The 22,292-nt window shown below is 41.2% G+C and overlaps 1 protein-coding gene and 1 long non-coding RNA gene across 2 annotated transcripts in view; one reads left to right on the plus strand and one right to left on the minus strand.

The window, feature by feature from the left end:
• LOC116035935 lies at positions 1–1,068 on the plus strand. Its single transcript, XR_004101488.2, has 2 exons — positions 1–183; positions 226–1,068. It is a non-coding gene; the product is annotated as an uncharacterized LOC116035935 (long non-coding RNA).
• A 6,380-nt stretch (positions 1,069–7,448) lies between these two features.
• The window catches only part of eepd1 (endonuclease/exonuclease/phosphatase family domain containing 1), a 37,555-nt gene continuing 22,711 nt past the window's right edge, over positions 7,449–22,292 (minus strand). The window contains exons 4-8 of the mRNA XM_031279311.1: positions 10,437–10,547; positions 9,843–9,977; positions 8,755–8,893; positions 8,354–8,548; positions 7,449–7,826 (exon numbers count right to left, since the gene is read on the minus strand). Coding sequence (XP_031135171.1) covers positions 7,639–7,826; positions 8,354–8,548; positions 8,755–8,893; positions 9,843–9,977; positions 10,437–10,547 — 768 coding nt within the window. The 3' untranslated portion in view covers positions 7,449–7,638. The remainder of the gene's footprint in view (positions 7,827–8,353; positions 8,549–8,754; positions 8,894–9,842; positions 9,978–10,436; positions 10,548–22,292) is intronic.

Genomic DNA, 22,292 nt, shown 5'->3' on the forward strand with positions numbered 1-22,292 from the left:
TCACTGATTGAACAGAACAACGCTAAATAACTACAATGTATTTTGGGATAAGGCCAATTGGGTTGCAATCAGATTAGTTCAAATTATGTGTTCATTTGAATTTATTCCAAATGGAAGTGATAGCCTTAATGTATTGGTATGTAATAAACTAAATTAGCCAGTGATATCAGATGTTACGTATCTGTCAGGCTCTAATCTAAATGCTGCCCCAGAGGCGATCTCAAGCAGACAATGACATTCTTGGAGACTACTTAAATTCTTGTGGACTTGTGCATGAATATGGTTAGTTTTAGCATAAACCATCAAAAACGTATTGATCTGTTCCTAATATAAGAAATATTTGTATTTCTCTCATGTACCTAATCTCATGATCTAAGTGTACTTACCTAGTGTTTTATATCTGTCTCTTAAGTGAAGCTAATGGACACATTCTTGCACTGTGTTTTCTCTAGTTACCCATTAGGGTTACTATTTTTGAAGTACATATGTTGGGCATAGAAAATAGAGTTGCTTGAGCAAAAGATTGTGAAAGCAGGATGGTTCACAACAGCTCAGTCTTACTACAGAGACAGATAACAGAACAGCGTAACCCACAGGCCTGCTGATTACAGCGGAGCCTGTCAGCATTGTTCTACTGTACATGGGCTGAAAAGAAAATGTCCCTGAAGTGTGAAAGTCACTTGTAATACAGTATATTTTGAAGGTGAGTTCCTCACTATGCTCTATGAATCCCTAGTGGTCCAAGCCCTGTTTGACTACTTGCACTTTTTTACCTTGGATCTACCTTTTCAACTGCACTGATATGAGCAGTTACTGTGTTGGTGTCATTTATGATATATTTATGTTTTACAAACCAAACCAAATGCCTTGTGGTTTTACTGTGATGAGTTTCAGTGGCATCAATACCAAGATTGACCTAATGTAGAGAGCACGTGTGCATCTCTGCTTCCTCAAAGACCACTTCAATGGTACAGTTTAATTACATGGCATTCCTATGTGATGTTTTCTATTTGACTTTTTTGTGATATTCGTAAATAGAATCTTTAAATAAAGTGGACTACCTGAAAATGAGTAATGTGCTTTGTATTTCCCAAAGTGTGTGCTTTCTCACAAAACAACTGCATTTTGAAATTCTATTCATACTGTAGCAGCTGGATGAGATGTTGAAATTCCGCCGTATGTCCTTCTTTTTGGCCGGATTTCCTTTACCTAACGCTTTCTTTGTGTTGGCATTTTAACCTCTGGTGGATTTGTGAGGACTATGGTTAACTGCTCCTCAGATATCTGCAGGGTAAATCCAGACAGCTAGCTAGACTATCTGTCCAACCTGAGTTTTCTCTCGCACGACTAAAACTACTTTTGAATGTACACGTTCCACCAAAACAAGTTCCTTTCCGAGGCTATTTTGCAGAGGGCGCTGTGGTGCTTAGCGCCACCCAAGACGATTGTGATTGGTTTAAAGAAATGCCGATAAACCAGAGCACGTTTTTCTCCCATCCAGGAATGCTGTGTGGACTAGCCAGAACAGAATGCCTGAGTGCCTGAGCTCTTGTCAGTGTCAGAGATCAATGAGGAGAGTTTCCATAGTTGAACATGCTGACCCACAATCTGACTGACGGCAGTAACTAAATCAGTCACCACACACACTGCTGGCGGCTCCAAACCCTGTCCAGAGATGTTCAAAACCATTGAGGGCTCGAGTGGTGACTGACGGCTACAAGCATTGACATGCTGGACAATATGTATCAGTCTACAGTAGACAGCAGTGTCTCACACACACACACACACACACACACACACACACACACACACACACACACACACTTACACTTGGATCTGCCATGATGAACACAATGTGCACAAAATCTTGCCTTGCGACTTGTTTTTAAACGTTTTTAATGGTGTTAGTATATGGAAACTGTAAGACATGCTATCTCCCAGTGCACTGGGAGATAGCATGTTTTACCATTTTTAATTTTTGCATTAAATAACTAAGTTTTCATTTTTTTCTTCACGGTTTTGATCAATGTGTCTTACCCTTCACAAACTATGAGTTTATATAGTCTGTATTTCTGTATTGTTTAGTCTTATGGGTCTTTACATTTTGTGTTTTTGTAACCAGCAGTGGGTGGTTAGGACTGTCATTTCCATGATTGTATGAGTTCTAGAATAAACCTTAAACCTTGTTATTTAGAAGACTGTCCTGCTGAAGTAGAACATGTTTCCGTCACAAGAGGAGAAAGGTAAAGTAGTTATTGTGCAATAGAGCCAACCCCCCACTAGAGGACAGTAGCACTTAATACATGTTCAAGAAGTGACCTACGACTGAAGAAACAATCCAGAGAAATCCTCAAATCCCACAAGTCACTCACAATCCAGCAGATAATCATTTTAATTCTAGATGACATGTCACTGCCACCTGAAAGCAGGAAACATAAAGTATGTGTTAAATAATGGACTACAAAAGTTCACGTTTATGAACATATTCTTTGATTCAATATCTGTTCTTCAGATATACAGTATTATACTATTTATAGGCATTCATGTATTTCTGATACATATTGTTTGAATATATTGTGCAATATAAACACATATACACACTTTGCCCCAACTGTATATTGACTCTTTACTACATCTCAGCATTTTATAGACTTGTCTATTCATGCATATCGTGTTATTTCTGATCTACATCACTATCTAGTCCACTATTTGCACTAACTGTATATTGATTTTTCACTACATTCAACATCTAAATAGACTGTCTATTCCGGTTAACTGTGTTATTACTGACTTATATCACTAAGCAGACCACAATTTGCACTAACTGTATATTGACTCCTCACTACATTTCAGCATTTACCCAGACTGTCTATTCATACATATTGCAATATAACTGATTCAACACAACTAACTAGACTACACTAACTGTTCCTGTTTTGTTTGTTTGGCTCTTCACTACATTTCAGCAGTGTTATAGACTGTCTATTCATGTATATTGTGTTATTACCATATCACTTTTACATATCCTTCATATTACTTACACCTCACTTTGCACCGGCTTTGTAATGCCTACTTAATCTGTACTTTATGTAGCCTTTTTGTATTCTGTATTCCTGCACTGAATTTAATGTGAAACTGTATGTTGTCCTGCACGCCTACGCTGTTCTTGGCCAGGTCACCGTTGCAAATGAGAACCTGTTCTCAACGGCCTACCTGGTTAAATAAAGGTTAAATAAAAAATAAATATATTCAGTATTTTGACAATATGGCTATACAATAAAACACAAATTACAATTTCAATTCTAATTTTGAACTTTTAATGACAAATAAAGAAAGGGCATGTTGACAAAGCTAAAGCTATCCTGCCCCCTGTTATTATGTGTTGATTGTATTGTTTGCACATGTTGTGTTATCTTGTGGTGTGTTAAGTGTTTTACTAGAGCCCTCAGACTTTAATGTGTTTTTACAATTACATTTGGCCTATGTAATTTCTGCTGTGGAGTGTTATATGTGTGTTTTTAATCATCAAATAAATCAAACAATCAAACAACCATTACTTAATATAGGTATGCACAATATGAATTTAAACTACAGTAAACCAAGCATCACATGCAAAATGTCAGCAAGCTATTTAAAGGTATAATCTAAGAACCTAAAATAAACAGTAAAGAGCCTTTCAGACCAAAGGCGGCAACGGCACCATTGCACTCTAAAAACCACTGTTGAGTCCATCAACCTCCTACGTCTTCATTTGGTACGCTGCTGCCACTGCCAAGGGCAAAGGCAGACTGTAGCGTATCATTCGCTCCGCTGAGGCTGTAATCTCGCATTGCTAGACCTTCCTCCACAGCGCTGCGGAGGAGGGTCTGGCTAGTCCACACAGCATTCTGGGATGGTAGAAAAACCTGCTCTGGTTTATTGGCATTTCTTTAAACCAATCACAGTCGTCTTGGGCGGTGCTAAGCACTAGACAGAGCCACGGTGCCTCTGCAAAATAGCCTCAGGAAGGAACTTGTTTTGGTGGAACATGTACGTTCAAAAGTAGTTGTAGTCGTGTAACAGAAAACTCAGATTGGACAGATAGACTAGCTAGCTGTCTGGATTTACCCTGCAGAGATCTGAGGAGCAGTTAACCATAGTCCTCACAAATCCACCAGAGTTTAAAATTACAACACAACTAAGAAGGCTGCAACCTGCCATCCCTCCAGGACCTGTACACCAGTCCAGGGGCAAGCAGGGAAGATTGTGGCCAATCTCTCTCTCCCACCCCCATCTTTTTAAAACACTCCCCCAGGCTGCGATCCATCAAGACCAAAAAACCTCAAGTCACAACAACAGTTTCACAACAACAGTTTCACTTTGACTTGACTTTTGCAGTACTTTTTTTTTTTTTTTTATTATGCACCAAACTTCCACATTTCTAAACATTTACATTTTTTCCTGAAAGAAAAGCATTTATGCAAAAGTAGAACATATACAAATATCAGTGCATGGTTACCATCTATAAACAATGTCGGTAACGTTTGCAGGCTTCTAGAAGGAGCATGGCTGGAGTAAGCTACTAGGGGGCTCCATGAGCTGCAACATGACTGACAGACCATGGACAGGTATTCAGGTCTGGCCAGGATGCTGACAGGCAAGAAGGGCTAGAGGGCTAGAAGGCTTGGGCAAGGAAGCAACATAGATAATCTGACTGAGGCACTGGGGCTTGATGTATTGTTGGAGTAAATGAGGGACCAGGGATATGTGGGGCACATGCAGATGCTGCTCTCATTATTAGCCTTGTTTTCAGCAGCAGGAGGCTGTTCTCTTTGTAAAGGCTCTTTACACTATCTGTTCAGCAGCAAAAAGCACACAGACAAAGTAAGCAAATTGGTAGCACGGTGGGTCAGTGGTTAGCACTTCTGCCTCACAGCAAGTTGGCACTGCAAAAGTTCGATCACCGGTCCGGGCAGAGTTTGATCCCAGGGAGGGCCTTTCTGTGTGGAGTTTGCGTGGGTTTCCAAGACATGCATGCTAGGTAACTAGGACTACAGTTGAAAATTGAAAAAGCAATCTGGCTAACACTGGTGCATTTACAGAAATGTTGAATGTGCATTGTCCTAATCAAATAAAAAAATCTTAATTGGGGAACCTAGTGGAGCATTTAGCTGCTAAAGAGACAGATATGTTTTTCAGGAGTTGATCGAGACCAAAATATGAGCTAAAAGGAGAGTGAATATTGGACTTGCTGTAGCCTACATCCATCAGTTGGATGGACTCTAAATAAATGCTAATGTTGCTCAGTGTCTGCTGGATTTAAATTGTTTACTGACATGTTTGCCATATCACAGAAAAAATACTCAGATATCTGAGGAAGAGCCTGGTGGCTTGGAACGACACTACTTTGAAGCATTAAAATCCTTCTAACAGGAGCTATTTTGGTGTGCAGATCTTTTTAGTTTTTTTCTACTGTATTGCTTTGATCCAGCACCTATCTCATTGGGCAACAGGAACGTGTACGTCTTCTTTATCGTTTCTTATGTTTGCCATATCAACTTTACAAGATGGTAATATGTTTTCATCGTGTTCCACTGCTCCCAAGTGGCCATCTAAACGTGAAGTAAATTGTGATTAAGTGGTGTTCAACACTGGCGGTATTCATAACATGAGTAAATGTTACTAAACGTAAAGTGAATACAACTTTAATACATTTACTTGTCCGTAAATAGATACATTTTCATTGGCAATGATGGGTAACAATGAAGACAACAACCCATGATTTCACGCAACTTTACAAAATCAGCATGTTTAAATTTAGAGACCCCAAGCGGCAGAAAATTAGCCTGGGAAAACCCTGACGAACTTCTGGCAAATTTGAGATTTGCTCTGCAAGTCAGTCTGGCCAAGAGCCCATTCAAGCCCATTTCCAATTTTTCCAAATCGAGGCACCAATCACAACTGTTGCATTGCATACGCCGTCTCCTTCATCGCTCTCATTGGTTTTAGGACTATCCAATTGCGCCCAGAGGCATTGAGTGGCGTCCGTTGGTGACGCCCGTTTGGAAATGGGCTGTGGATGAACCTTCCCCAGACCCACTCTCAGTTACAAATGAGAAGGGTCTGGTGTCAACCAGGCTAGCAGAAAATTACATATTGTACGTTATCAAAGACGGTTTATAGTGCGTTCCAACTGTACTCGGAAGATGCCCCAACTCAGAGTAATTTTCTGTATTTGTGACGTGGGTTTTAGGAGACTAGCGGCAGGTCCTGAGTGTATTGATTGGTGGGAGAAGTGAACGTGAACACAGGTTATGAGCGATTCTTTTGTCCCGTAGTCACCAAAGTTAATATTGTACCCCTTCCTCACAAGCCACATATCTCCAGAACATTCTGACACTAAAATGGCATTTTTCAGACGGACACATCAGGAGAAAACTAACTTTGTTCGAGACCTGTTTCTGTCTCAGGACCAAACTCTTGCGAGATCTGGCGACACAGAGAAGCTAACGTCAGCTAACGTTCGTGAACGCCGTAGCAAAACAAATTCTTATGATGCTAAAAATGGCTTTTAGCTGTGTAAATATCTAATGTTAGAAAAAGAAAATATTAATAAGTTATACAAATATAACTTTTCATCCATCCACATGACGTTCACTACACATTCAAACGAGGTCCACAGCCATTTAGGAGACAGGAAGTGTGTACCGTTTCATACCACTGGCGCGGTGCGTAATGCGCTATCTTTAGTTATAGAGAATCTTTGGTTTAATCAAGTTACCACAAACCAACGGACTCACAGTGAATGTGGGGCCCCAGGCCTGGTGCCTGCTTTGCCTGTTTGGTATTCCAGCAATGGGAAAAAAAATGTCTTTTGTAGTGTATACAGCCGAATGCAAGGATTTAGCTCTCTCAACCAAATGTAAAGTCACAGATCATTTCACTCTTTTTATCGCCCAGTATGGACATCTCCATTCTCTACACATTCAGAAACGGCCAAACAAATTCTGTATATTCTCTTAGAATAAGATCTTTTCCATAGGCTGTTTGTTTTGTAGTGTGGATCTATTCATATCTGTGATCAAAGATTGAGTTTGGTGTTTGGCCCTTTGAAAGCGACACTGTGGAGCTGGTTAATGAGCAGTTGAGACAGCAGCAGTGTCCTCTGATGGCACTCTGCCACAGAGGAAGATGGCAGCTCACACGTGCACACAGAGGCCTGGCTTACATAATTTAAAGCTCAGCTTTTTTGAGCTCTAAAGCTGGGATGTTATCACCCTCTCAACTGATGAGCGTCACAGCAGAGCCTCTGAAGAGCTGCGTCACTCAGACGACTCGAATTAGATCCTGCACTTATTTGCATTAATGAGAAGTCAGACACAGCTGGAACATCTATCAATTTCTCTTTATTTTATATACATATAGAAAATGTTTGGCACATTTATTTTTAAAGTATTATATATTTTTTTCTTTCTGAACATTTTATGGCTCTTTCAACTAGTTAATATTTTTACATCGATAAATTGAAACCCAAAAGGCAATCCTGGCACATTCATCATGAAACTCTTTGCTCCACAGCTAACCGTGACAAAGCAGGATCCCAGGCAGGACAAAGTCCCATGTCATCAGCTGCTGTCTTCACTGTGACGGTGGATGTTGTCACCGCTCATGTTTGGGCATGTCCACTCTGTCCACCACTGCCATACCAGGCCTAGTCAACTCCTTAGGGGAAACGTCTGCGTAGAACTCAGCCACCACGGGGCAGTGATCTGAAGCCACACCGCCCCATGACCAGTTGTCTGGGATCCAGGGGTTGGTCAAGCCCTCCCGAATTACCATGCAGTGGCCTGTCGGAGGAAAAGACACAAGGAGATGGGAGAAGTCAGCAGACATGTGGGACTGACTGCAACTTAGACAATGTACCGAAGGATTTACACAGTGAGGCCAACTGTAATGTATTTCATTTTCAAAGTCCTGAAAAACACATATCTTGCCTTGCAATTTGCTTTTTAGAGACCTGACTTGTCCCTGTCTCAAATAACTTCATAACTTCAGACTCAATGTTCACTTATCTTAATTGACTTAGACATGACTTTAAAAAATCTCAAATGACTCAAAATTCTATTTGGACTAGTCTTGAATAACTTGAGAATTGACTTGGCTTGTCTCTACCGACTCTGCCTTGACTTGTACCAGTCTCAAATTACTTTTTCTCTTATAACTTGACTTTTATCTTATAACTTGACTCAAATTATATTTGTCTCCAATAATTTAAGACTTTATTGCTGACTGGAGACTTGACTTGTTGGGAACAACTTCAAATTTCTAATTCAAATCTACCACTGTCCAAAACACACCCATGCAGCACACCTACCAGAGTAGATCTTCTTGAGGGAGCGGCTCAGCCAGATGTTGTCCAGACAGCGGGTGCCCTGTGGTGAGCGGGTGCTGATGTTGGTGAACTGCGAAGATGGTATCAGGGCACAGAGCTTCTCCTTTCTCAGGATGTCCAGCTCTGAGCTCTGAGCAGGGGAGCCAAAATCTCCCAGCAGCACCAACTCCTTCTCAACTGCAGACAAAGACATGGAGATCATGTTTGAGAATAGGATGATATTCTCATAATGTAGTCTCATAACTCTTCATGCAGAGATGGAGGACGCAGGTAATCTGCCGGAGATTATTGTAGTTTTTGATCCATCACTCCAAATTGTGTGACTCATTCACCGCGTCGTACACGTGGTGTGATGTGTAGAAGAGGTGACGTGACAGACTGACCTTTGAGTGTTTCCTGGACGCTGGGCGGGAGGTGTGGACACTTGGCTTCGTCCGTGTTGTGGTTCTTGCCGTTGGACTCTCCTGATGCAGCTGTGGCCTGAATGTGGACGTTCACCACTGTCAGCTCGTATGAACCAACCTAACAGAAAAAAAGTCAGTCATTTAACGTCGGTCAGAATACAGTCGGCAACTAAACTAAACAAAGGGGCATGTGTGTATATGCCGTTTCTCATGTTCCGTCCGAATATTTGGACAAATTGTATCTTGATGCTCTGGCAAAAAAATTATTTAAACTTTCATGGCATTGAAGCTCCTTTGAATTTCATATGTGTTAAAAATGTGTTGTTGTTACCATAACTTGGACATCATTCCGGTCAACTGTAAAACCATTGTTTACAACCCGTCGTATGGCCTGACTCCCGGGTCTCTTGCCCTGTCGGACTTCTTTTTAGCAATATTTGTGTGTTCCCAGATCTCAGCAATTACTTTGGTAAGGTAAGTGTTATCATAACTATTAGAAATGATCACCCAAACTACAAAAATAAGACCCAAGTTGTAATAAAATGTAATTTAAACAAAACCAAAAATGAATTTATGATTTTCTAAACACTGAAATTCCTGTCCATGCGTATTGCAATTTATCCAACTACAGTACAACAAAATGTGTTTTCATGATAACAAAATATAGCATATTTAGCCATATTTTTCTATTTACGTACAGAAATGCCACTAATGCAAATAGAGCAAAAAAAATAAATAAAAAGCCTGTAATAATATACTTGACATGACGCTCATGGACAAGCACATATCGTTCCTGCTGCTGTGTGATAGCTACAGAAGAAATAATCCTACAAACAGCTCTAAGCAACAAAAACTTGAGCTCTTTTTAACCTTTCGTCAGAACCCGGGGTACATTCATTCGCACGAGGAAAATGTGGTTTTTGCTCTCTCTGTAATGTTTATGGACCAATATATTGATTTCCTTCCCATTCTTTATTTTAATAAACATAAAAAAGACTTCATTTTTCTTAAGCAAAGATATCTCATCTGAACGCTACAATCTGTTTTGGGAATCCATCATTACTTACAGAGAAGTGAGCCAGGTACAGTCGAGGGTAGGAATGATTTCCGTTGCCATTGACAACAGGAGACTCCAGCACTGCAGCATCCTTCAGGTCAATACCAGACGAAGTGTCCCACAGAAAGCCAGAGTAGCTCACTCCCTGGGACAAGAGGATCATGGGAAATGGAGTCAGATATATACTGTATATTTTTTTTTAAAGATTATTGTATTTTACTACTTAAATACTTTAAAACAATTTAATATGTAATTCACTGCATCACAAGGCCATCTATATGAACCAAGGTTATAATTGTATGTTTAATATTTAAGTTTTTTTGAATTTCATTTCAGTTTAGATTTCAGAGTGTGTGTGCTAGTTTTAGTTTAGTTTCTGCCTAATGTTTTTGAAGCTGAGGATTGATCTCTAACATTTGGGGACTGATTGGCAAAAGTTGGGGTTTGATAGATTTGGGTATTAAAAGGCTGATGATAGCAATATGTCTGAGTTAAAGCTGCATCAGTTGCCAAAGGTAGAAAGCAGAACAGCAGTTTTCTGTCCCATGACATTCAGTGTAAACCTCTTATACTGTATCAGTGTTGTTCAAAATGGCTGCCATACCTTGCTGGAGTGTCCAGTGGGTTTTTCAGACACAACACTTTTCCACAGCCCTCGAGGCGATTTCCACTTCCGTACACTGGCCAGCGTTCCTTGGTTTAACTCCACACAGAACTGCAACATAAAACACAGAGGACATGTCGTCAGCACTATGCACAAATATCAGATCTGTTGTAATTTGCTCTTCATTATTTGGCAATGATGTAAATGTTGATTGTAGTTTTAGTTCTGCTAACTCCTTTTAGATGGCGAACCACTGTTTGTTTAGCTAAGTATGAACAAGAGAGTGAACCCGCTAAAGAAAATCTCTCGTAATTCAGGTTGTACTTAATACCTTAATTTAAGCTAGCATCTAAAATTATGAAGAGTTGCTATGAAAAACAACATTACAGTCAGTATAGGACTATGACAAAGTTACAGAAGTTATCCAAAGTAGCTTCAGTATGACCTAACTAGACCTTCGTAATTAAGCTAGCCATGCTAACTCTAAAAAAAAAATCATTATTTTGTTAGCCAAAGCTAAAGTTAGTAGTTTTTGAGTGAAGATTTCCATAACTACAGTCCTATCTAGTTTTCGGCAGCATACATCTCCTATGTCAAAACTCAAGGTGGGAGGTGAATATTTTTGAAAATATCTATAAAAAAGGGTTAGTATGCACAATACACGGAGGCTAATGCGCAGCGGCACAAAAGCTAGCCTGAAGGTGGGTTTTTACTTTTTACAATTTACGCCTCTATGGGTGTATAATGTTTATAAGAGTAGACTTTAGGTAAATTATAAGTAAACCATATATAATTCAAACTGAGCTAAAGTAAAATATATCGGCCAACTAACCAACCTAAGATTCACTAGCTTGTAAATACTAGCTTCTATTTTTTACATTTGAGAAGAATCCATTTAAACTTACATTAATTTCTGTAATGGGGTGATAATAGTACACAAGCAGGGTTGTAATAATTAATAAAACATTTATTAAAATTATAACGGGCCAGAACAGTGCAGTAATAACATGGCAATGATGTAAAATGTTAACAAAATGCTTCTTTGGTTCTACACACTAAGCTTTCCTTAACCACGGGTTATTACTGCTGTCAGAGCAGCTCTGTCTGAGAAAGATTAGTAACAATGTTGCTGTACGGCTCAAATTCAGAACTGTGCATTATAAGACACCAGTGCCAAGGACACTGTGAGTTGATGATTATGAGAATCAGAGGATGGTATAGTAAACACAAAGACTTGAATAAAGGGAAACGATCTCCTGATGTTCATCGGATAATTAAATGCCAACACGGCTTTATCTCTGCTTCTGATTCATTTCTTATCTGTCTGAAATACATGACATTGCATTTCACATGGAGAGTTGTACTATATTTTAACACTTGAGGGCAGATTAACTGGTCGTCAGCAAAAAACAGGCACTGAAAAACAATGCAGAGTTCAGTGAACTCTAATAGCCTCATCTTACAGAGGAACTACAGGAGAAAGAGGAAGCCTCTCGTCGACATCACTGAAGAAAAGCGCTAAACCAGTAGTGGTGTAATGTTCTGGATAGGGCTGGGCGATATGACCTAAAAATAAAATCCCCGATTTAAAAAAAAAAAATCCGATTTAAGATTTAAATCGATTTTTTTCTCGCCCTACTTAAAATCAATCTGCAGATGACAAAGAAATTGTTCAAAACAAGTTTTAACTTTATTTTGTTTTGATTCACACACGCACACACATGGGGCATGTATACCATTATGATTATTCATGCCAATTTTGTGGAAATATAAATTGGTTTGAGTGTTTTCCCTTTTTTTGGATGGGGGGTGCTATATATTCAACAACAAACAAACGGATGCGTGAGATAAAGCTGTTTTCACACATACAGGTATTTCACTTCTCGTTCCTCGCTAAAAGTTCAAATCATTTTAACGTTATTGGGAAACCTATTTTCACCTGTTGCTGAGTAACGTACATTAACATCCCATGGTCTCTTGAATTTATACCTGTAGCAAGCTCCTTCGTAGTAACTAGTGGTAGAAACAAACGTCGAAGAGGAGCTCCGTGCTACAGAGCGGCGATTGCTAGTTGTTTAAGCCGCTACAGACCTCCATCACAGCTCGGTCGTATCAGCGGCATTTAGTAGATGTGGTGAGCCGCAAAAGAGTTCCTCAACACCGCCTCTGGTGCCCCGCATGGTGGTCCTTTAGGTCAGCGGTAGCTGGTGGTTCAGTTATCCGAGAATAGGTGACTCTCAGCCGGGGACAGAGCACCGCGAGCTGCCGGTCATTTCGGCGGAGATTACGGATAAGTAAGTAATGAAACTACTAGTTAAGAAAAGAATTAATGTTAGTCCCTGTCGCTGCCATGTTGTTTGTGTATCTCTATGGCAAACGCGCGGGGGGAGGGCTGAGCCCGTTCGGAGCTATGGGAGCCCAGAGGGGAGCGTCGGCGGATGTTAAGGAGAAAATCGATTTTCATTTTAACAAATCGACGTTAACTACACATTCGAGTTAATCGATAAAATCGATTTATCGCCCAGCCCTAGTTCTGGAGAAAAAGGCAAAGGCCCTTGGTGTGAAATTAAATAAGTAGGAGAAAGCAGAGGAATAGAGGGAGCGGCACAGACGAACATGCTCATAGGCTCAGGTTGCTGCTCTGGCTGACCTGCCACTGGCTCTAAATTTAACCTGAGGGCTCCCTTTGGGACACCGAGAGAGTCAGAGGAACCCCACCTAGTGCATGCACACAGGCACGTACAGTACATGACCTCTCCATGAGGAGACCATGCTAAAATGACACCTATTCATATTTAAAGTGACAATCTGCCACATTTTAATAATAATTGTCTTGTACAGTAGAGCAGAAGTCTCACAAATACAAACCCCAATTCCAATATGAACCTTAAGTAAGGACAGAGGGTGTTGCTTGATGTAGCAGTTTGTAAAGCCCTTTAATGCAAATTTATGTTATGTGATTTTGGCCTACAGAAATAAAATTGACTTCTAAATATTGTTTAACATAATGCAGGGCTGCACGTTATGAGGAAAATATCTAATTGCGATTATTTTGACTGATATTGCGATTGCGATATGATTCACGATATTGGAGGGAATCATAATTGATTTATCATTATTCTCCTTTTCATTGAAATAAAATGATTATAGTGTAATTCTTGCGAGGATCTGTACCAAACAAAGATTTCTTCAGTCTGTAGGAAAAGATTTGTAGGCCGGGACGTCTCCACAGCACCACAATACTTGGTTGGTTTGACACATATTTTGCCTTTAACAAGTATTGCGTCCCCCCCCCCGCGATTTGGATATTGCACTTGTCCATATTGCGATTTGGATAAAATTGCAATTAATTGTGCAGCCCCAACATAATGTTCTGTTACTGTTTTTGTGAGCACTAAATTGTGCTATCAATATATTGAATTTCTCTTTGTCTGGGCTTCAGGGCCTTGTAACATGATGTGAAGCATGAACTGCATAGTTTTGGTAGATCTCTGGAATCTACTAAGTGTTACATTTTGTCCTCATAGGGTCTTGAAAAACCCATAACACTTTCACAAGAGCAGTTCAAAGCTAGATAACACTAATTGACAATGAAGTCCTGTTACAGAGTCTATCAGGTCATCTCACAGTGCTACCATAGCTATACCGGCTGCAAGAGATATACAACCACACAGAACAGGCCTGTCACTGAGTAATGATATTAATAATAAAGCAATCTCAGAGTGCCAGCATGTTAGAGACCCTCAACAGATTTACTTTAGATGTAGTCCCCAGGGGCCATTGAGGCTGTAAAGAGGACAAGGTTGAATTGCTCACAGGTATAACTTTGCCAAAACACCCTCATAACTCAGTCTGTGAGGAATGAAGTGCGGGCACAGCATGTATTCAGCGCCCTGGCGCGGAGCCCAGGCCTGGAGGAATCACCCGGCAGAGCTGGGGAGTCCTGCGACACTTGGGACTAGACCATGCGGGAACAAACTGGAGCACAGGCTTGTGTCTTACTGCCAAGATATAATTATCTGATTATTAGAATGAGTGTTAATCCACAGTACAGACAGAGGATGTAAAACCTCCTCACCATAAGGTCACGTTCACACCGTCAAAAGGGGATCCGGCAATTTGCCGCAGGGTTGTGTGGCGGTGGGAGTGTCACTGAAACGGCCCATTTGTGTGACGTCCCGTTGTGTTCTTTAACCCCCTCAATGTAGCACAAGTAGACTTTATATTTGAAAATTACCGTTTTTCGTCAGATCGTTAATAGATCTCCACATTTCCGGCCGCACTTCAAGGCAGCTTCATTTGACGGAGAAAGAGACGGAGGGACGGAGGAAACAGTCAGCTGTTCCACAAACTCCTGGACAGTTCAATGCTTGTGTTTGGTGTTTTAAAACTTTATTGTGGCAGCGATAGAGGCAGTGATGTTTCCTGTTTCTTGTATGGAACTCTCACACCGCCTCAGAACTGACTGACAAGTCTGATCGCTGGTTACATGATTGGCCACCGCAGTGTGACGTCGGATTAGCCTGGGAAAACCCTGATGAACTTCTGGCAAAATTGAGATTTGCTCTGCAAGTCAGTCTGGCCATGAGCCCATTCAAGCCCATTTCCAATTTTTCCAAATTGAGGCACCAATCACAACCGTTGAGGCAGGCTTTACACGATGATGATAGCGCAGTGACGGTAAGCAGCTTTTTGTTTACATTTAACATGCCGGCCACCGAAGCACAGCAACCCGCTGATGCCGCTGTCGCTGCTACGTCACCCGGATCGTCGGTCTGATTGGTTGAAGGACTATCCAATTGCGCCCAGAGGCATTTGAGCGGCATCCGTTGGTGACGCCCCTTTGGAAATGGGCTGTGAATGAACCTTCCCCAGACCCACTCTCAGTTACAACTGAGAAGGGTCTGGTGTCAACCAGGCTAATGTTGGATTGCTTTTGTCCAAAAGTTGATCGGTCTCAGCTTTTCACTGTAGGCCGCTGTGTTTTTTTCCGGCTCCCCCTTCTTTTTCCACTACCCCCATTCAAAATGAATGGGCAGACCTGCGCTTTGCGACCGTCTGACGGCCAACGCAGTCAGTGTGAATGCAGGCTAACTGAGAAAGCCCGAGACAATCAACATCATAATGTAGCACTGCTAGCTGTTTTTGACAATATTCTGCACTATGCATATTTATTTATTTATTACTCCGTGTCACCTCCTACTGTGCAATATGACATTACTATTCATCCGCACCTTACTCATGCGTATATCTGTGTATATATACTGTCTGTTTATAGTGTACATATTACTTTTATTATTATAACTCTTATATTTGTTTCTATTTCTTATAATACTTTCTGTATATTTTTCCTAAGTCTATTTAATGTGTATTTGTCTTATTCTGATGCGTGTGAATTTTTCTTTTGAGTTGCTGTAACAAGGGAATTTCCCCAGTGTGGGATTAATAAAGTCTATCTTATCTTATCTTATTACAGGTAGGGCTCTAAGAATGGCACAATCATCTTTTTATTCTATTCAATTATTTAGTATTGTGGCTGTAATGAACACTGCAGCCTCTGGGAGCTGCTAGCAGAACTTGGGCATAAAGCAATAAAGGACTTGAGCTTGTACAGTACAGTATGTTTTGGATGTCTATACTGTTATGAGCAAGTTATGTTAAAGGCTAATAAAAAAACATCCAGTTGTGTGATTAAAGCTTCTTTCATTTCCCTAGATGAAAACCACTCACTGTCACCCTGACATGAAACATGACTGAAAGAAACTCAGCTGCCTCTTTAAAGCAGGATGGACAAATGAAGACATTTAGAAGCAAACAACTGTGAACCCACTGAACCTTCAGATGAGTGCCAGTTAACTGTGTCTGAGGTTGCCAGTAGCCACACAACACAAAACAAGGAGAGTGTGTGTTTGCACTTGTGTGTGTTTTTGAAGTATTTATAAGGTGGAAAGCTAGGCCATTGGTCCAGTTATTGCATGTTATTATTTTATTTGCACAAATGCAGTAACCAGGAAGGCCTTTTACAGTATGACTAATGATGAGGTTGAAACGTAACCACAGACAGGGGTTTCCTTAGCGACAAAACAGACAAGATGACAACAGTCTAAAACCGGCACACACTCTCTGTATGACTAATCACAACATGTGTCCAGAAAAACATCAAAGTTACAGGGGCAGTGGCCGGTTAGCTCAGTTGGTAGAGCGGGCGCACGTGTGCAGAGGTTTATTCCTCGACGCAGAAGGTCCAGGGTTCAAGTCTGACCTGTGACGGTTTTCCTGCATGTCTTCCCCCCTCTCTCTCCCCTTTCATATCTCAGCTTTCCTATCTAATAAAGGTGGAAATGCCCCAAAAAAAAAAAAAAGGAAGTTACAGGGGCAGAGTAGTCTGGCTATCACCAGACCAAGCTCAATCTTTTAAGATTGAACATTAGTCTGGGGAGTCTCTGTACGCAATTGGATAGTCCTTCAACCAATCAGACCAACGATCTGGGTGACGTAGCAGCAACAGCGGCATCAACCGGTTGCTGCCATGGAGTGCTGCGCTTCAGTGGCTGGCTTGTTGAATGTAAACAAGAAGCTGCTCGGTCGCTTCTCTATCGTCATCGTGTTAAACCCGGCAATAGCGCGCCAGGTGGATAAGCCAGTTTGTGATTGGTTCCCGCAAATTTGTAACGGAAGCAGGATAGATAAACGTACAGGTTTCCAGCCTGAGCTGCAGGGCGAAATCAAATCGCTGGCAGATCGGGCTGGGTTTACCCAGTCTAGGGGCAGTGGTGATTCTAGACCGTTTCACATGGAGGGGCCAGGCTGGGGCCACATACGATTTTAGGGGTACCAAATACATTAAGCCCAAGTGTTACATACCACCAACCCTCCATAGGTCTGGTTCTACAAAAGACTAACATACACATTTAACAGTTAACACAAGAATACTCATTCAGTGTTAACCAACATGTTATATATTACTGCACATGAATACTATCCCCTCTTTGGGGATAAAGGTGGGGTTAAAAATGTATGAAAATATTTGCCACAGTTAGGGGGGCCAGAGTGGGGTTGAGGCTTAATATTACGGGGACACTGGCCACCCCCCACCAAAAGTTAGTTATGCCACATATTTATGATCACAGAAATCCTCATGATGCACATTTTCACAGATTATGTTTATCAAAGTGATGTAAGTTATGATAGTCTATTGCCTATATTCTATAGTAGTTTAAGAGGCTGTTCAGCCATGCTAGCTGCAGCCTGCTTATCCCAGCCCAGCTCAAGTGAAGCTTAGCGTGAGTCCGTTCAGGAAGACTTCTATGCTTCACATTTTCTCTCTCTCTCCCAACCTAGTCAGCTGACTGGGCGTTCACTCTTTCAGTTAAACCAATCAGATTTTGCCACGATCTCTGTGAGCTATCGCGTTGTTGCATCCAAACTTTAAATCTGTTCTCCTCTCGGCTGCTGTCGATTGTTCTCATCATTCCCAGCGCCCAGGGTTCCTCCATCACCAGAGGCCCTACTCCACACAAACATCCTTCCAGATCTTTAGGCTCTTCCTTCATCACCTCCACCCGTGTCTAGACTCCATCGGGGGGATATTCCTATATATCCATGGCCTCCATTTCCCTTATAAATGTAACATTGCAATGGAGTCTAATCGCTAACTACTCTAACATATCAACCCATTATGCACCATGGTAATTCAACTAATTTCACTCTTAAATTAAGTCTCTCCTGATTGAACTACCGCTTTCCCAAACTTGGATTTTGTAGCTGCAGTAACTGACAAGATGGAGGCTAACGGAAAATCCAGCCTTCAAAAAACATCCCTTCAAAAGACTATGGGTCATTTCACTGATGTTACATCAGTGTTATTCTACAGTTGATGGTTCAAACACTGATGGACTGAAGAAGAGACTTCATCCAATTGGTTCAGCCGTGAGGAACGTACAGCCCAGTATTACTTAACTGTTACAGGCTATCATAATGTAGAGAATTGGGTTTAATATTTCCGATTGTTAACTTTCCTGCATTGAGACAATCTTCCAAGAGAGAATTGTGATGCATCTGAATATATTTCTTCCCCCACCCCTACGATAGATTGTCATCCTAAGTAATGCAAGGCCATTTAAAAAAATAAAATGCCTATTCAGGTCCCCAAAAAATTCAATAAAGCAGCTTTAAGAGTTTCAATAAAAAAAAGTAAAACTAATGCATAAAATATATTTTGGCAAGTTGCACTGCACCAAGTGAAGTGAAAGATCTAAGAGAGAATGGAAAAACTTCTCACGTTCACTCTGCAGGAAGAGACACTGCAGGGATAGAAGATGAGAAGAGATGATGCTTATGACTAAGACAAGACAGAAGAGATGAGAAAACAGGCCCAAACAAATCAGCGTGGGAGGCTGGCAGGAGTGTTAATACTGCAATGTGGGCTACAGTACCTCTTGTCCAGAGGTAACTCATCCTCCCACCATCTCCCTCTCTATGTCCAAAATACTCTGTTGCTGACCTACTTCCCTTTCCACGGAGCTCTGCTTTCTCTGCCAACAATCCATCTGGTAGCCAACACACAAAGTGTCATTGCACACGTGCAACAAGTGTGTAGGCTGAACAGGAACACATCATTCTGCTCAGAGCATACTGTTGAACTCTGACATTTAATGGATACACAGACATCTGTGCGTCAGTGCAGTCGCCCTACATCTCTGCTCAGTACTACATATATCGTATAAAATGAAGTTGCATATTAAACTGGGCCTACAATACCTTACCTATTCACCCTTTGCAAACACGTGACCACGACCACATGACGACGCCGTGACGGACGGCGGAAGCACAGGCTAAACAGTAGTAGATGAGCGGAAAGTTTCATAGTTTCAATCAGTTTGAAATACATAACACTAAATAAACTGTATTTATGGCTTTATGGCTTCTTCTATTGAACAACAAGTTGTCATGCCATTATCGGTCGAGGTAGAGCATCTGGTAGGTGCTCACAAAGAGCAGTATTTGGAGAAGTTGGAGATAGCAGGATTGGATACCGACCCTTAATTCTTTCTCCCTCCGTTTTCACGGACCTCATTAAATCACCGAGTCTGCCCGACTTCAGTCCACACGATCTGTACCACTATGTGGTAAACGGGGTATCCCCATATACTGGTGCTAATCTCAAAGCTTTTAAAAGTCTGGATGCTAACCAGTTCTTTGTAGCTGGTTGGGTTAGAGGTACGCGATGCTACGCTAACGGCGGGGGGAGGTACCTCATAATGGCAAAGATAAGACATCAATCTAGGGTTTATTTTGTATTAACATCTATTCTTTACTTAAGTAAAGATTTATATAACACATAGCCCATGTTTTTAGAGGACATGGTCGGTCGTGGCTACCCACATACCGTTGTTCACTGGGTGTGCCAATGCAACTTCCTAGATAATGGATGCCTGAACACATCCCAGCTCTGGGAAGTGTAGTCATTAATTATCTATCACACGTTAATCCATGCAGTAAATCACGGAGTGTATATGATCAGTAGTAACCACATATAATTGTAACATCTAGCCATCTTCTTATCTGTGATTATATTCGCTGTGTAGCCTATGTTTAGATTTGACCGGTGGATATTACGACGCGATGGGCAGCAGCTAGCGAGCAGTCCAAAGCTAGCTGCAGCTAGCTCGTCAGCTAGCCGGGGTAGGAGCTCCGCAGACCCGCAATTAACTCGTTTTTTTTGGCCTTTTTGAAGCTATTTTCCGTGCCATGTCAGCTTTAATTTAACCGATATTTTTTGTATGTGTGTTAAGTTAAATGATCAAGGGAACGGCTTTCTTTTTTGGATATGTAGCTAGGTCAGTGAATAACCGATGTTAGCTAGTTATGTGGGTCATCATCGGGTTGGATACATCCATGGGTTGGACCTGTTAGCAGGACAGCTGGTTAGCACGGCAGCTAGCTGGTTGAGGATCATTTTATTTATCACTCATTTAAAACAGAAAGGCAATACATACACATGCTTGTGTTGGTGAGGATTACTCTGCAGATTGTGAATGTGAAAACACAAACACGAACAAAAACGTACGAGTTTAGCTTGCCGTCCATCTACAGCATATATATATATAGCTCTTCCGCCGTCCGTCATGGCGTTCATAATTCGCGCGAGTGGAGCGTGACGTCACGTGCAAAGGGTCTATAAGCAGTGGGGATTTATATTAGCTAATAATATGTTGGATTCATGTGAAGACTTTTTCATTTTTGAAAAAACTTTCAAAAATTAACAATAATTTGGAGGCCCCCCTTCATTGACTCTGACAACCCCCTAGGGGTCCCTGACCCCCAGTTGAAGAGCCCTGCACGAAAGACTAACATATCAAACTATTATGCACCGTTTTAATTCAACTAATTTCACTCTTAAATGAAGTCTCTCCTGATTTAACTACACAACAATCCATCTGGTAGCCAACACAGAAAGTGTCTTTGCACACGTGCAACAAGTGTGTAGGCTGAACAGGAACACATCATTGTGCTCAGAGCGTACTGTTAAACTCTGACATTTAATGGATACACAGACTTCTGTGCGTCAATGCAGTTGCCCTACATCTCTGCTCAGTAGGAGAGTGGGTGATCTGACTGTACATCGTGCGATCTGTTCTCCGTACTGACTGATTGAGGTCCCAAAAATGTTATGTCTTAAGGATCGGTCACACTATAGAATGTAAAAAATAGTGGACGTAGCAGCAGTGACATCACCCATTGGTTTGTGGACTGCTGTTTTGAAACCTTGAGTTTGCCAGTTTGGCCGTCGCCATCTTGTTTTTTGGAAACCGGACGTGACGATTTTTGACGAGAGGGTGAAGCTGGGGAGGATGACGTGGCCAAGCCAGTGTTGTTTTTGGTTGTAATGGCGCTGCACTAAGCTAAACGCTAAAGAGGGAAAAGTACGGCAGAACAGAAAATAAGTTACCAGTAAAAGCTAACAGTAGCTTGGTTGGCAGAATGCTGAACAAGACATTTTTAGGTGACCAAAATGTTCATATCAACTTTGATGAAGTGAAAACACGCAGTGAGAGGGTCAAAGTTTAAGACAAATACATGGACAGCACCCAAAAACAAGTTCACGGCTATTTGATTATGACAGGTTGATGTGTAGCCACGCCCTAAAGCATCCCCTGCTCTATCGTCACAGATTAAACAAATGAGACACGTGTCCATTAGTGAACTTTTGAGGTGATGGTAGGTGAAGCTAGGTAAACCACATCCTGACTCCGGCTCCGAAGATTTATATCAATTTCCTTATCCCACTCTCATAAAGGAAGCAAGTAAGACTATCAAAGAACTCTGTTATAAAGCTGTTTCCAACCGAGCACTCGGGCGTCGGACTCGGGGGAAAAAGGGGACTACCTTATTTTTAACAGTAACCCACCAGATTAGCAGAATATAACGTTAAGTAATAATGTAATGACATGCATATTTATCACTGGAGTTGTATTTGAATATGATGTCACGTGACAAATAAATTGTAAAACAGTGTTTACTGTTGCATATTTCATATTTTCCTCTTATAAGATCAGTGCAAGTAATGGAGATATCAGGTTTAACACGGTGAAGAAGGCAGTACAGCGCAAACATCCTCTAAGCCAAAATGTGCCGGCATCTTTTACCAAAATTACTTTTTTTCTTAACTGCTGAAGAGGACACCCTCCAACTCATGGCAACCCCTGTCATATTTATAGTAATGAAAGCCCAGATGAGTACTAACACAGTTCAACCCCAAATGTGGGCCTTGAAATAGAAGCCATTTACACTCTGAGATAGAGACACAGAGTGGGAGAAAGAGAGAGAGAGAGAGAGAGAGAGAGAGAGAGAGAG

Source organism: Sander lucioperca, chromosome 16 (assembly GCF_008315115.2).
Source record: "Sander lucioperca isolate FBNREF2018 chromosome 16, SLUC_FBN_1.2, whole genome shotgun sequence".
NCBI classification, from domain to species: domain Eukaryota; kingdom Metazoa; phylum Chordata; class Actinopteri; order Perciformes; family Percidae; genus Sander; species Sander lucioperca.